The sequence below is a fragment of the Syngnathus leptorhynchus genome, chromosome 16 (genome assembly GCF_054491065.1).
Source record: "Syngnathus leptorhynchus isolate UIUO chromosome 16, UIUO_Slep, whole genome shotgun sequence".
Classification (NCBI taxonomy): domain Eukaryota; kingdom Metazoa; phylum Chordata; class Actinopteri; order Syngnathiformes; family Syngnathidae; genus Syngnathus; species Syngnathus leptorhynchus.
Genome location: NC_141210.1, coordinates 9,288,334 through 9,304,697, shown reverse-complemented (window position 1 = coordinate 9,304,697; position 16,364 = coordinate 9,288,334). Strand labels below are relative to the sequence as shown.

General features: G+C 42.9%; 1 protein-coding gene across 8 annotated transcripts; it reads right to left on the bottom strand.

Annotated features, from left to right (window-relative positions):
* Positions 1-4,533: 4,533 nt before the first annotated feature.
* hgs (hepatocyte growth factor-regulated tyrosine kinase substrate) lies at positions 4,534-15,472 on the bottom strand. 8 transcript variants are annotated; one of them, XM_085933405.1, is made up of 20 exons: positions 15,257-15,472; positions 14,066-14,150; positions 13,910-13,985; positions 13,717-13,809; positions 13,149-13,272; positions 13,010-13,062; positions 12,642-12,710; positions 12,372-12,496; positions 9,407-9,518; positions 9,224-9,322; positions 9,053-9,163; positions 8,948-8,986; positions 8,658-8,822; positions 7,122-7,335; positions 6,880-7,052; positions 6,528-6,668; positions 6,183-6,363; positions 5,970-6,106; positions 5,669-5,851; positions 4,534-5,425 (listed from the first exon to the last, which is right to left on the bottom strand). In XM_085933405.1, the coding sequence occupies exons 1-20, from the start codon at positions 15,291-15,293 to the stop codon at positions 5,309-5,311; spliced, it is 2,334 nt and encodes a 777-aa protein (XP_085789531.1). In that variant the 5' UTR covers positions 15,294-15,472; the 3' UTR covers positions 4,534-5,308. The 8 variants fall into 8 exon arrangements, with proteins under 8 accessions (XP_085789531.1, XP_085789532.1, XP_085789534.1 ...); XM_085933406.1 differs by having other exon boundaries at positions 7,122-7,332; XM_085933408.1 differs by having other exon boundaries at positions 9,053-9,151.
* Positions 15,473-16,364: the final 892 nt, after the last annotated feature.

The following is a 16,364-nucleotide window of genomic DNA, read 5'->3' as shown; positions in this document are numbered from 1 at the left end:
AAATTAATGAATAAAAAAATTATCACCAACCGGGATCGAACTCGCTCACGGACGTGGCTCGTGTTCAAAGGACCATTGTCTTCTTACTGAGCTAAACGGTGGCTTAGTGTTGCTGCGGTGGAATGATGATATTAAACAAGAAATAAAAACGGTAAATGCCGTTAAAACGGTAAAATGATGTTTTTAACTTAAAATTAAATGAATAACTAAATCAATGAATGAAAAATAAATAAATAAAAAATAAAAGAGTTAAATAAATGAGTTAAGGAAAGAAATCATGAAAAAAGTTGTCAGATGTCAAAATTCGAACTTGAACGTCGCTCGTGTCTAATGCGCCATTAAGAATGAATGGGGGATTTTAAGGCACAAATTTGCTAATTATGCAAAAACGGTAAATGTTATGAACAAATAAAATACTAGCAGTCATGCCGTGAATTTTTGGAACGTGTGAAAGTTGGAATGGAGTGAATCGGTTAAAGCATGTGGGAGTAGTTAGGTGTCAAAAAAGTGGGAGGAATAAAGTAGGATAATAATAATAAGAAGAAGAAAAATAAAGTAGAATAACAATAGTGTGAAGGCCTTCGCCTTCACACTAATAAGAAGAAAAATAAAGTAGAATAACAATAGTGTGAAGGCCTTCGCCTTCACACTAATTATCGCCAACCGGGATCGAACTCCCTCGTGGCTCGTGTTCCAAACGCCATTGTATTCTTACTGAGCTAAACAGCGACTTAGTGTTGGTGCGGTGAAATGATGGTATTAAACAAGAAATAGAAATGGTGAATGCCGTTAAAACGGTAAAATGATGTTTTTAACTTAAAATTAAATGAATAACTAAATGAATTAAATAAAATAAAAATGGCACGGCATTGATGATGATGATGAAAATAATTATTAAAATGTGTTAAAATTGAATGAATGAAAAATTAAAGAATAAAAAAATTATCGCCAACCGGGATCGAACTCCCTCGTGGCTCGTGTTCCAAACGCCATTGTATTCTTACTGAGCTAAACAGCGACTTAGTGTTGGTGCGGTGAAATGATGGTATTAAACAAAAAATAGAAATGGTGAATGCCGTTAAAACGGTAAAATGATGTTTTTAACTTAAAATTAAATGAATAACTAAATGAATGAATGAAATATAAATAAATAAAAAATAAAAGAGTTAAATAAATGAGTTAAGGAAAGAAATCATGAAAAAAGTTGTCAGATGACAAAATTCGAACTTGAACGTCGCTCGTGTCTAATGCGCCATTAAGAATGAATGGGGGATTTTAAGGCACAAATTTGCTAATTATGCAAAAACGGTAAATGTTATGAACAAATAAAATACTAGCAGTCATGCCGTGAATTTTTGGAACGTGTGAAAGTTGGAATGGAGTGAATCGGTTAAAGCATGTGGGAGTAGTTAGGTGTCAAAAAAGTGGGAGGAATAAAGTAGGATAATAACTAGAACTAGAATTGGCAATTTCTGGAGAAATTGCGTGTGAAGGCGAAGGCACTTCACACTATTGTGGGACTCGAAATGATGATTAAATGACATAAAATTGGTAAATTGATGATTAAATAAAATAAAAATGTTAAATTAATGATGATGATGAAAATAATTATTAAAGTGATGTGTTAAAATTGAATGAATGAAAAAAAAATATTGGTCAAGCCGGATTCGAACTCGCACGGGAACAGCGCTCGTGCTTCAAATTCCAGTCTCTTCTTACTGAGCTAAACAGCGGCTCAGTGTTGCTGTGGTGGAATGATGATATTAAACGAGAAATAAAAATGGTACATGCCGTTAAAACGGTAAAATGATGTTTTTAACTTAAAATTAAATGAAAAACTAAATGAATGATGAAAATAATTGTTAAAATGTGTTAAAATTGAATGAATGAAGAATTAATGAATAAAAAAATTATGGCCAACCGGGACTCGAACTCGCTCGCGGACGTGGCTCGTGTTCTTAGGATCATTGTCTTCTTACTGAGCTAAACAGCGGCTTAGAGTTGCTGCGGTGGAATGGTGATATTAAACAAGAAATAAAAACGGTAAATGCCGTTAAATCGGTAAAATGATGTTTTTAACTTAAAATTAAATGAATAACTAAATGAATGAATGGAAAATAAATAAATAAAAAATAAAAGAGTTAAATAAACGAGTTAAGGAAAGAAATCATGAAAAAAGTTGTCAGATGTCAAAATTTGAACTCACTCCTGAACGTCGCTCGTGTCTAATGTGCCATTAAGAATGAATGGGGGATTTTAAGGCACAAATTTGCTAATTATGCAAAAACGGTAAATGTTATGAACAAATAAAATACTAGCAGTCATGCCGTGAATTTTTGGAACGTGTGAAAGTTGGAATGGAGTGAATCGGTTAAAGCATGTGGGAGTAGTTAGGTGTCAAAAAAGTGGGAGGAATAAATTGTTTAATAATAAGAAGAAGAAAAATAAAGTAGAATAACAATAGTGTGAAGGCCTTCGCCTTCACACTAATTGGCAATTTCTGGAGAAATTGCGTGTGAAGGCGAAGGCACTTCACACTATTGTGGGACTCGAAATGATGATTAAATGACATAAAATTGGTAAATTGATGATTAAATAAAATAAAAATGTTAAATTAATGATGATGACGAAAATAATTATTAAAGTGATGTGTTAAAATTGAATGAATGAAAAAAAAATATTGGTCAAGCCGGATTCGAACTCGCACGGGAACAGCGCTCGTGCTTCAAATTCCAGTCTCTTCTTACTGAGCTAAACAGCGGCTTAGTGTTGCTGTGGTGGAATGATGATATTAAACGAGAAATAAAAATGGTACATGCCGTTAAAACGGTAAAATGATGTTTTTAACTTAAAATTAAATGAAAAAAAACTAAATGAATGATGAAAATAATTGTTAAAATGTGTTAAAATTGAATGAATGAAGAATTAATGAATAAAAAAATTATGGCCAACCGGGACTCGAACTCGCTCGCGGACGTGGCTCGTGTTCTTAGGATCATTGTCTTCTTACTGAGCTAAACACCGATTTAGTGCTATTCTGGTGGAATGATTCTATTAAACGAGAAATAAAAATGGTACATGCCATTAAAACGGTAAAATGATGTTTTTAACTTAAAATTAAATGAAAAACTAAATGAATGATGAAAATAATTACTAAAATGTGTTAAAATTAATGAATAAAAAAATTATCACCAACCGGGATCGAACTCCCTCGCGGAAGTGGCTTGTGTTCCAAACATCATTGTATTCTTACTGAGCTAAACAGCGACTTAGTGTTGGTGCGGTGGAATGATGGTATTAAACAAGAAATAAACGGTAAAAACGGTTAAAACGGTAAAATGATGTTTTTAACTTAAAATTAAATGAATAACTAAATCAATGAATGAAAAATAAATAAATAAAAAATAAAAGAGTTAAATAAATGAGTTAAGGAAAGAAATCATGAAAAAAGTTGTCAGATGTCAAAATTTGAACTCACTCCTGAACGTCGCTCGTGTCTAATGCGCCATTAAGAAAGAATGGGGGATTTTAAGGCACAAATTTGCTAATTATGCAAAAACGGTAAATGTTATGAACAAATAAAATACTAGCAATCATGCCGTGAATTTTTGGAACGTGTGAAAGTTGGAATGGGGTGAATCGGTTAATGCATGTGGGAGTAGTTAGGTGTCAAAAAAGTGGGAGGAATAAAGTAGGATAATAATAAGAAGAAGAAGAAGAAAAATAAAGTAGAATAACAATAGTGTGAAGGCCTTCGCCTTCACACTAATAAGAAGAAGAAAAATAAAGTAGAATAACAATAGTGTGAAGGCCTTCGCCTTCACACTAATAATAAGAAAAAAAAAAAAAAGTAGAATAACAATAGTGTGAAGGCGAAGGCTAATGACTAGCCTGGGGACTGTAGCGTCGTGTCACAAAAAAATGTTTCTTTACAAAAATACTCCAAACCAGGTTGCGTTAAATCTCACATTTTGAGTAATAATAATTACATAATACACATAAATTTCTACATAATTACACGTGCAATTAAGTACAGTATACACAGTATATAATCCATTACCCACCTATCAAGTGTAACGTAACACAGGCGAATGCTCTTAAGCACAAATCTGCACTCTATCACCTGCACTCGCATCCCACCTCGGTCATCATGTCACATCCTCAATTCTTCTACCCGAGGTGATTGGAAGCCTCGGAGGGTCAGACACAATGGAAGACATCTCTTGGGGTTCTCATGGCCGCCATCCGTCCCGCAGGCCATGCTGCCATCTCCACAGACAGAAAGGAACTCTGAGCGAATGTGCTCAGTAGAAAGGAACTGGGAGCAAGTGTGCTCGGTTCCAAAACCACCATTATTATATTTTTCATACAGGTGGAGATGAAAGAATGCTACAAATATCTTTCACCTTCAGAAAAATAACCCAAATAAGTCACTCGACTCTTGATTGAGCAGAATAGAATAAAAGGTATAGTGATAACTGTGCATGTTGTTCTTGAGCCCAACGACATGGAACAACAAGAATGAAATGAGTGGACAGTAAGAAGATATTTATTAAATATAAATTTAAAATGACTTGCAAGCCAGACAGATGGCTTCAATGGAGTTAAATAGGACCACAAAATTACAGGGGAGCTGATTGGTTAGCGGCCGGCGATGGAGCAAAAGCGTTTCCACTTGTTTCGGAAGTGGTGGCGTCTTAGCGGGCACGTATGGTGCGAGGGCTGTCACGTGTGTGAATTCTAGTATCGGTTTTGCTCAGCCTTAGCGCTTCAACCGTGAACCTTCTCCCAACTCGTTTGGAATATTGGAAACAATTCAGGACAAGGAAATGCCAAAACAGAAGATTCAATGTTAGTTTCAGTGGATGATGAAAAGGACGAAGAGGAAAGAAGCAACGAGCGGAATGTTAAGCTTGCGATCTTGACTTTGTGCCGTTCATTCTGAGCCTCTCGAAGACACGCGCTTGTTTTAACACCTCTCAGTGTATTACAAACTCAGTATTCAGGCTACACTCTGGAATACAAAAACAAACAAAAAAGTGAACATGCATGTTCGCATCCAAGCCAATTTTTTGCCCTGTTATTTTCTTTTTCATTTTGCTACTGAGAGACTATATTTATGAAGGAGGAAATACAAGGAAGAGGTCATGAGATGCGCATTCGCTCACTCACTCCCACACTAAAGTAGAGATCATCACAATATTTCACATCACTAGGATGGTGAGACAGTGAGACCGAGAGGGGTGTGTGCGTGAGTGTGTGTGGGGTCGTAGTATGTGAGTCGCCTCATCACGAACGGCGGCGACGTTCAGTCGAAAGAGATGAGCTGCGCCTCTGCATTACCAGGGACTGCCTGGGGAGGGGGATGCTGCTGCGGCAATGGCGACTGCTGCTGTTGCTGCTGAGGGCCACTGGGATGAGCCACCTAAAGCAGTTAAACCCAGACATTGTGCTTGTTTTTTAAGAATTAAAAACAAGTGCATAGGGTTACGCCTAACATGGCAACAGGGGACAAAGCTTAGATGTTCCAACTTTTTAAAGCAAGATTTGACTTTGAGAACTTTCATTGTATCTCTGTTCCCAAAAGCTAACGCTGGTTTGCAGTTAGGCTGCTACATAGTGAAACCCAAAAAATGATGCGGGGCTGCAATGCTAAGAAAGAACTGACCTGTTGGTACATAGGCTGCTGGCCGGACATGTACGACTGTTGGACGGCCATGTTGGGCTCCTGCCCCGGAAGTGCTGAGATCATGTTCTGCATGCTGTAGGGCGGGTAGCCCATGTAGCCCATGCCATTGGCAGGCGAAGCCTGGGACATGGGGGGCAAGCTCTGCGCCTGTGACGCCACATTCTAAGCAAAGGGGGGGAGGGGGGGAAGCACAATCAAGCCAAATGCTGCTTGGTATTGGGAACGAGCAGGGACTGTTCCAGAACCTGACTAAAATGCATTTGTCTTGATTTGAGCAGACCTGGTAGCCTTGCGAGGGTGTGGGCTGGTAGTTAGAGTAAGGCGCAGCGCCAGCCGGCGGAGCCTGACTAGGAGGAGGAGCCGGCTGTCCATTGCTGGCAGCGGGATGGTACAAGTATGCATTCACCAAATTGGGATCTGGACCAAAACGTGAGTGAATGAATGAGGAGAAAGCAATCAAGTGGAGGTGAAAAGCGAGGCATCCTCAGGTTACCTGAGGCAGCAGCCGACACGGCCTGGTACTGCGGCGGCACGCCCTGGCCTGCCTGGTTCATGTAGAGGTTGTGCATAGGGGAACCTTCCACTGAGTTAGCTGGACTGAAGGTGCCCGGGTAGCTGGGCGGAGCTCCAGGTTGGTACACCCCGCCTGCTATGTTGGGGGGCAAAGACTGCATCTGTCGAAGAATTACGCTGACTTTTACACTTTGCTGTGTTGGAGCGTTTTCGTGTTTGAACAGAAGCCGTTTACTATTTTGTTTCACAGTTAACTTATCACAAGCAGCTTGAAGCAAGCACACTTGGAGTCTTATGTGAAGGAATGCTATGCGTGTGCACGCACCTGTGTGTAGGGCAGAGAGAAAGCGGGCATCTGAGCTCTCATCTGGATGGTGTGCTTCTGCTGCTCCAAACGCATCTGGCGCTCCTTCTCCTGCTCCTGCAGGCGCTGGATGGCCAGCTGCCGCTGCATCTCCAAGTACTCCTACGGGACACAGGTAGAAGAGTGACGACTCGCCAACTTGCGCGCTTTCACAAGACAAGGCCGTCCGGAGCAATGGAAAAGGCCTTCCATTGTTCCGTGTTATGCCATTTGAAGATGCTGTTGGTGGTAATTATTCATAGTCATCTATCCATCCATCCATCCATCCAATCCATCCATCCCAGCGGGTGCTGAGGTGTCCTATCTCCGGTACCTGCTTCTTCTGCCGCATGATCTCCAGTTTTTGCGCCAGTTGCATCTGCCTCTGCCTCTCGGCCTCCTCGGCAGCGCGTCGCAGTTTCTCCATGTGCTCATCCCTCAACGCATTGAGGGCCGCCCGGGCGTCCCGCACCTGAGCCAGCTTGTCTTGAAGCCCCTCGTAGTACACTGCGGGTGCCGTGCAAAAAATGAACGACGTGCAGAGCAGGAGGGGAAAAGCCCGGCCACATGACTCACGTCGCTTCTCGTCCAGCTGGTTGAGGATGTCCAGGAGCTGCGGGTGCATGTTGTTGATGGACTGGAATAGAGACAGCACGGCGCTGTCGTTGGTGATGCTGCGCCCGCGCATGTGGTTGCTCTTCATGCGGTTCAGAAAGGTAGTGACGGCGTTTTGCAGGGACTTCAAGAACTGCTCGTGGTTCTCCTCCGACTCCCCGTTCTGGTACTGCTGCTGGAAAGGCAGACATATTCGGGGAAGTAAAGCAATCAATTCTGGAGCTTTTCCTTTTAATGAAAACTGTTACCGCATTTTTCGGACTATAAATCGAATTTTTTTTTTTTCATAGTTTGGATGGGAATTTTTTCACAAATTTCATGTAGTGAAACCGCGATAAACGGACCACGATGTAGCAAGGGATTACTGTAATTTGAAATGCAAGTGACGTTTTACATAAAGGACAAAGGACTCGATCACGGGACGATGAAGATGACAAAGGGCCCGCCGTTTGAAGGATTTAATGATTTGGAGTGACACAAGGTTTGAAAAACTTGTTATTTACGTTATAGTTATTTGATATATTTTATTTCATGTAGCAACTTGTATATGTTTTTATCGTTACAGTTCAGTAGTTGTTGGCTCGTTGAACTCTTGTTTTGTTAAATTAAGCGCCTTTTACCAAACTCACGTCTTTCCTGGTACTTTGTTAACACTACAATATAGTTATATACTAGATCTGTGTGGCACAGGCGTGGCGTTGCTGACATAAAGGACGAGGAATTTGATCGATGGATTTAATGATTTGGAGTGACACAGATGGTTTGATAATATTGTTGTTATATGATAATTATTTGATATATACTTTATATATCATTATATGGGTCTGTGGAATAATTAGAAATGCAACTCACGACGAGTCCGACGTAAGCGGCGCATACGCGGCATTGTTCACATAAAGAACGATCGATAGATTTAATGAATTGTAGTGACAGATGGTTTGATAAACATGTTATTTATGTAATAGTTATTTGAATAACCCTGAATGTTACGTCAGGCCCGTTCTCAGCTTCTCGTTTGTGTATACCGTATCGTTTAGCCTGTTGTTGCTGGTTCATGTCTGTTCTTGGTGTTGGATTTGCCCCAAAAGTGCGACTTATACTTCAGTGTGACTTATTTATATATATATATATATATATATATATATATATATATATATATATATATATATATATATATATATATATACACATACAGATAGATAGATAGATAGATAGATAGATAGATAGATAGATAGATAGATAGATAGATAGATAGATAGATAGATAGATAGATAGATAGATAGATAGATAGATAGATATAAACAACATTTTCTCAATGGATTTACACGATTCACGATAATGATACTTTCGACGGAAAAAATAGGAAATCTGCGGATCCGTGAAGATTCTCATCCCTGTTTCCAGCTGCTGCACCCGAGTTCATGACGGTCACATCTCGACCCGGTTTAAAGTAGACAACTCGTGATCAATCCCGCCAAACAAAGTATGGCTGGATACCTCCACGATGCTGACGGGCTGTACGGGCACGTGAGCTTCGACAGGCTGGCCAGCAGTCAGCACAGGCTCAGCCAGCGGCGCGGGGGCTGGCGCCGATGGTGTGGGACTCTTGCGGGCCTCCTCCTGCTTCTTCTCCCAGTACGTTCTGTTGAGGTAACGGGCCAGCTAAAACGAGATCACACAGAGGAAACTGATGTGTGTATTTCAAACAAAAGAAAGGAAAACTGAATTCATGAAGCCTGAGTCAGCTCAACGTTCAATCCCAACCTGAATCTGCAACATAACCTTACCTCAGGGTCGACTTCCTCAGCAGTCGGAGCAGAGGAATTCTAAATTAAAGAAAGTCAGTAAAGCTATGCACAGCTTTGCGAAGACAAAAGACAGCGACGCTTTACCACAGGGGCAGTGTAGAGGGTGCCAACTGGGGGTGCCGAGGAGGTGACCGGGGTGGGCTCCGCCTTGAGATACGTGGGGTGGTACGAGTTCTTCTGTTTCTGCACAGGGGGCTTCTTAAAACACTTGTGCATAATGGGCAGCGAAGGAAAGGCGGCCGCGCGGCGTCCTACCATTCGCTCTTTTTCGTCGGCCTCACTTTGGGAGAGGGCAATAGCCAGCTGCAGCTCCTCCTCCTCCTGGAGTGCCGCCTCATCCCTTTTGGGAGGCATCTGAGTGACGAGAGAGACCAAGAGGGAAGATTCGCTTTGGCTTCGTCCGGCGATACTGAGCGCTCCCATAATTTATTTCTTTACTTGCGACTGCTGGGAGAGCGGGCTGGTGAGATACTCAGGAGGCAGCTCTGCAGCGTTGGCGGACACCGGTTTGATTTCTGCTTTTCTAAGCGATGGAGAGGAAGGGTGGCTGCTTGGGTGGGGGGGGGGGGGGGGGGGGGGGAAAGATTTGTGAATGGGCAAAGACAAAGATTTGCGGGGTGACAGCCCGCACGACACAAATAACTTTTTTTTTTAACTAGGTGTGCTCCTAGTTAAAAAAAAACTTCACTTCCCTGAAATTTTAGGAGCACAAGATTTACAGGCTCACATTTTTAATTTTGTGTTAATGCTGCAGGGTTGGGAATGACAAACGTGAAAAAACACTGAAAAGTAGCCGGGAGTCTGAGGAGCCGATTAGATAGGTAGGTAGATAGATATATCCAATAAATGGATAGATAGATAGATATATCCAATAAATAAATGGATGGATGGATGGATGGATGGATGGATGGATGGATGGATGGATGGATGGATGGATGGATGGATGGATGGATGGATGGATAGATAGATAGATAGATAGATAGATAGATAGATAGATAGATAGATAGATAGATAGATAGATAGATAGATAGATAGATAGATAGATAGATAGATAGATAGATAGATAGATAGATAGATAGATAGATAGATAGATAGATAGATAGATAGATAGATAGATAGATAGATAGATAGATAGATAGATAGATAGATAGATAGATAGATAGAGATAGATAGAGATAGATATAGATAGATAGAGATAGATATAGATAGATAGAGCGCGAGAGGGAAATATATATATATTGAAGATTTATTCTTTACCGATATCATGACAATAGCCTAACATTAGCTTACATGTAACATCATGTTACTTTCTAAACCCACATCCTTGTAAAAATTTTTTTAAAAGGTGCCTTTGTGTTTTTTTGTTTCGATGTGCTCCTTAATCTTCCTAGCGCCACGACCTCGATCTTGACAGAGAATACACAAAACCTTCCCCGGGACATCTACTTTACGGATATATTCCATCAGGCACGCGGTTACGGACTGTGCTCCGAGTTGTAAAATGGCGCTGCTCTCGAGCCATGCTCATCTGAAGCAGTTCTTGATCCCCTTCTATTTCACTGGCACGATCCTCGTCTTTTTTCTCCAAAACTTTAGCCATGCTGATGAAAACTGAGTAGGCCCTAGATCTATATAACTAAATATTGTTATTTTCAGAGTATAAGTCGCGGGTTTTTTTCATAGTTTGGGTGGGGGTGCGACTTATACTCAGGAGGGACTTACTTATATGTGAATTTTTTCACAAATTTTCACAATTCAAAAATCTGCAATAAACGAACCGCGATGTAGCAAGGGATTACTCTCATTTGAACTGCAAGTGATGTCACCCGTGCCGCACGGCGGTTGTTTACATAAAGGGCAAAGGATTCGATCATGGGATGACAAAGATGACGAAGGGCCCCACGTACTACCAGCATCATTAGCGGCTTTGTTTGTAAGTGACACGGCGGACGAAGAGTTTGAAGGATTTAATGAAGTGAGTGACACAGAAGGTTTGAAAAACTATTATGGCTTTTACGCACGCCCGATCCTTCTCGACGGGAGCTCTCTTTCACCTCCGTGGATGGAAGTCCGGGACCGGCGCTCGGCCGGGTGGCTGTCCGGTGACGGTGGATGGGGCTCGGACATGGCTTTTACACACGCCCGGTCCTATTCTATGGAGTTATCTTCCACCTCTGTGGCTGGAAGTGCCACCTCCGGGGATGGAAGCCACCTGCGGGGATGGAAGTCCACGGCGCCACACGCCTGGAAGTCGACGCCGGTGCTTGGGGCCGTGTGGCGGTGAACTATTTATGTTAAAGTTATTTGATATATTTTATTTCGTGTAGCAACTTGTATATGTTTTTATCGTTACAGTTCAGTTGTTGTTGGCTCGTTGAACTCTTGTTAAATAAAGAGCCGTTTACCAAACCCACGTCTTTCCCTGTACTTTGTTAACGCTACAATAGTTATATACTAGATATGTGAAATAACGACGAGGCTGACGTCAGGGCGCACGCGCGGCGTTGTTGACAAAGAACGAGGAATTTGATCGATGGATTTAATGATTTGGAGTGACACAGATGGTTTGATAATATTATTGCTTATATCATAGTTATTTGACATATAATTTATATATTGTTATATGTGCCTGTGGAATATTTTGAAGTGCAAGCGCCGTCAGGAGCAAGCACCCAGCCGGCATTGTTGACAAAAAGGACGATCGATGGATTTAATGATTTGGAGTGACACAGATGATTTGATAATATTATTGCTTATATAATAGTTTTTTGATATATAATTTATATATCGTTATATGGGCCTGTGGGATATTTTGAAGTGCAAGCGCCGTCAGCGGCGCGCACCCGGACGGCATTGTTGACATAAATAAGCTGGATGTCGCATCACTGCTGCCAGTGAGTTAGGTTTACAGAAGGAAGACGATTTCTGTACTCACAGCTTAACTAATTTTGCCTTGAGATGTGCCAAAAGATGCCGTCGCGGCGGGCGGGCGAATGCTCGCGAGTCGCGGAGGCTAACGTTGCCCAGCCAGCTGTTCGGCCGCTTCCCCCCCATATATATATAAAAAAAAATAATTCTCAACGGATTAACAAAATTCACAAAAATGATACATTTGACGGGGAAAAAAAAAACGGAAATCCGCAGAAAATTCTCATTCCTGATTCTGACATTTGCACTCCCGTTTAAAAGGGGCCAAAGTGTGGAGCCGCAACAAGAGAGAGAGAAAGAGAAACAACAAATCGTCTTATTTACTGGATGCACTTGAAAATATTAAATACTCAAATTTGGCAATCGCTGAGCATGCCTTCTCATGTCGCACGAGGCCATATTGTGACGCTGTGGCTGTCGGGTCTTTTGCAAACTCGAAACCTCAAGTGTGCGTCCACGTAAGACAGGTACTCACTTGTTGAGATGCTCAAAGCAGGGCTCACACACACGGACCTCCTTCTCGATCCCAAACTTGGGGATGGTGGAATACTTGGAGGAACACTTGCCGCAGAAGATCTGGCCACACGCTCGGCAATGGTGCTTGGAAAAAGACGAGAGAGAGCGCAAAATCCGAGTCAGGCTGCGAGCGCAGGTCATCAATGCCTCTGATTACAAGCAGCGGCTGAAAGAGCCGTGGCAAAGTCCATGTGGCGCCATGGCCAGTTTACAGGCACGCCCCGCCTACCTTCCTTGTCATCACTCCAAATTGGACTCTGCACCGGTGGCATTCCTCAGCGTCCACCCAGTCCGGGGCCTGATGCGACAAAAAGGCACATGCTATGTCTGATATAGGCACGAGACAAAACGGAGCTTTCTCTTACAATAGCCTAAACGAATACGGCGCCCCCTCAAACCAAAAGCCGAATCGGGTCCCCGAGCGCATTGGTTCACTGCCATTTTCTCCGTGCCACCCAAGTGTATGCGACCCGCGGTCGCCTGAGGCCAAACAAATGCACCGAAAGCGAAGGCAAATGCCTCGCACTTTGCTACGCAGCTTTTTGCTAAGCATACAACCAAACAAACACACGCCTTCCCAAATGGAGGTAATCTTACTTTTTCTGCGGAGAACATGGCGTCGCTCTCCTTAAACTCAGGGAACACGTGACCTATGGATGAGAAGCTTTGTGATGTCATCCGCTCGCTACCATGCAGAACAAAAGCAGGTCGATCGAGCTCCGAGACGGCCACCTACCTTCCACTTTCATGATCTGATAAGTGTCTTGCACCACTTTGTATTTGGGCTCGTTGCGGAAGGCGTGGGCCCAAGCTTGGATCAAGTAAAGGATTTTGCTACGGACGTTTGGTTCCGTCTGTTTCTGGTGCAAGGAAAACGACATTTTCAAAACGTACGCACACGTGCGCATGTACACACGCACGCACATGCACACACAGGGTCTTGGCCAAAGTGTTGGGTCTGCTCACTCGCTGGCATGAAACACAATTACCATGGTAAATAGCATTGGCAAATTCACAGCACTTGGGCCACGACACCAATGCCGTGTTGATTTGTTTGTGCGTCAAGTGCGCAAAGGCCACCTGGCTCGGCTTTCCTGGCGCTTTCACATTGCTCTTCATTAGCTGCTGCAATGTTCATGATGGTGGTGTTACTTCAAACCACCGTACTGTCGCAAAACGGATGGAAGTGCCGTTCCATCGAACGTGCCGCCAAACAGTGTGACAACCCATCAAATGTTGGCAAGGAGTTTGGACAAAATGCTGCACTGGGGCTCGCCTGCATCTGAATCAAATGCACACATCACCTTGCTGAGCTCCTTCAGCTCCTCCATGGTTTGTTTACTCGCCACCTCATCGTGAACAGTCTGCCCACAGTTCTTAACCACGGACTCCAGGACCTGAAGAGGGAGGAAGCATCATTTGTTACGCCGTTGCCAGCAACACGGCGCATAAATATTCTTTCACGTGTGCTTTTTCCCTCAAACGGAAACATCTTACCTCAAGTGCATAGAGGGCCACATGTGGATTTTTGTCAGTCAGCTTTTTCTTGATAGCGCCAATTGCATACTTGGCCCTGATGGTAAGGACATCGACCAATTCAATCAGAAAATAAAACGTGGGAGAAGATAATCATCTCAAGACGGAGTGACCGACTGAGTGTCTCCTTGTCGAATGAGATCGCAGATTTGCAGGATGGATTCCCAGTCGGTCTCCAGCAGCAGCTGACTGGTGGCCTTATCTGAAAATATTCACAGAGGGGCGTGACGCAACGAACCGACAAATTGTGATTATCGTTGATGAGCACGTTGAGCATCTCCGGGAGCGAATGGCTCCATCGGGAGCGAGTGGCTCCATCGCGAGCGCGCGGCTCCATCGGGAGCGAGCGGCTCCATTGGAGGCTCCTCTTTGGATTGTCAAATGGCAATGGCAATAGGATTGCGAGCTTTATTCAACGCTGCCTGATGGTAACGTGAATACGTGTTTCTATTAAAACGCGTGACCAAAATTCAAAGGCCATCTTGATTTTTACCTAAAGAGAGGGGGATTTAGACAATTTTAAAGGTCACGAGGCCAAGTATCAAAGAACAGCAATGCCTTAATTTTGCATAAGATGACTAAGCATCTCAAGTTGTCAAAAACATATCTTGGTGTCATATTTTGGGTAGCACACAAATCTGGGCTTTAAACAGGCCTCTGTTGACTTTTAAAAGCCAGTTTGACACTTGACTCCTTCGGTGGGAAAACTACTGACATTGTTCTGTTTGTGGCTGGACATAAGTCCACACTGACATTTGCTGTAAACCGTCTTGCCACTGAGACAGACTTTATTTTGACCATGATGGTGGTACTTAGAGAGCCAAGTATGGCTCTAGGTAGAGTTTGGTCGTGTGCGTTTGTGTGTGTGGGGGGGTCTTTATTGTGAGACAATCTGATCCAGAAGGAAAGCTTGACGTGGTCAAAAGAAGAATTCGAACTTCACGAATCATTTTGAATCACAGCTTGGTCGTCATGTTGACGTTGCTTTATTTCCATAAGGAAGCGAATGATGCGTGTGTTTGCGTTACTTGCTCAAACTGACTAGTGTTCATCTTGTCGCACGTACGACTCACTTTAATAAAATGGACGCCATTTTTCTCTTCGAACGTCGGTTCACACAATCTTGGATTGTATCGCCTCTTATGAACATGAGCGAGCTAATCTGGGCCTTCAGCGGCCGATTTTGTTAGCAGCCAGGATAAAATTAGGTTAGCCTTAGCGCCACGGCGCAAGTGAGTAACGACACACTGTTTAAAATCAACGCACTTTGACCACACAAAGTCGACTGCTAACATGAGCGCGACTTACCGAGGAGCCTTTCGAATGTACCTCCGCCTTTGCCCATAGTTGACCGAACGTCTTCAAGTCGATGCGTGCGTGTGTTTGTGTGTTTTCCCCACTCACTATGCTTCTCACCGTTTTAGCACGGTGGCTTTTAGCACGGTGGCTAACACCTAGCCTGAAGTAGCCACTGCACACTGAAATACAACACACAGCTGTCCACTGGCTCCCACTTCCGCTGCATAAACGTCAACATGCCGAAGGGGTTAGCGCCCTCTAGCGTACATATACAACACAACAACATTGACTCACGAGTCAGTGACGTACAAAAAAAATGAATATAAAATATATTTATCTAACTTTAAAAAGGGTAATTAACGTATATGTTTTGCATTGTAACTTTATCCTAGCTGCAAATGGACAACTGTGAATGTCTGCATGCCACGCAGCTGTTCATTAAAATATATATATATATATATATTAAAGGTCACGAGGGACCTACCATATATATATATATATATATATATATATGCACCTGACCCCGGACCTTCAAACCACACAAGAATTGAGGCCATTTTTAGTGTATTTTTATTTCAGTTCTTTTTTTTATGGACTTACATAGATTAGTGGATTTCTAATTTTTTTATGCAAAGTACCCTCTAAAAATAAAATAAAAATCATTTGCAGTGTATTTTAATTTAATTGGTAGGTTTATTTGACTGGGCGGCTCGGTGGCGCACTGGCTAGCACAGTTAGGAGGGTGCGGGTTCGATTCCACCTCTGGCCCTCCCTGTGTGGAGTTTGCATGTTCTCCTCAAGCCCGCGTGGGTTTTCTCCGGGCACTCCGGTTCCTCCCACATCCCAAAAACATGCTTGGTAGGCCGATTGAGCACTCCAAATTGCCCCTAGGTGTGAGTGCGATAGATGTTTATTTGACTGTAAAGAAGTGCAGCACCCATGTTCAAACTGCATGTTGTAGTGACATCCATCCATCCATCCATTTTCTGAACCGCTTTGTCCCCACGGGGGTCGCGGGCATGCTGGAGCCTATCCCAGCCGTCATTGGGCAGTAGGCGGGGGACACCCTGAACCGGTTGCCAGCCAATCGCAGGGCACACAGAGACGAACAACCATC

Bases quoted from the DNA above. Each gene is read 5' to 3' on its own strand.
- hgs (XM_085933404.1), bottom strand. From the start codon at position 15,293: ATGGGCAAAGGCGGAGGTACATTCGAAAGGCTCCTCG. The intron at 14,151-15,256 runs GTAAGTCGCGCT...GAATATTTTCAG, and splicing joins TACATTCGAAAGGCTCCTCG to ATAAGGCCACCAGTCAGCTG. The intron at 13,986-14,065 runs GTCGGTCACTCC...CCTTACCATCAG, and splicing joins ATTCGACAAGGAGACACTCA to GGCCAAGTATGCAATTGGCG.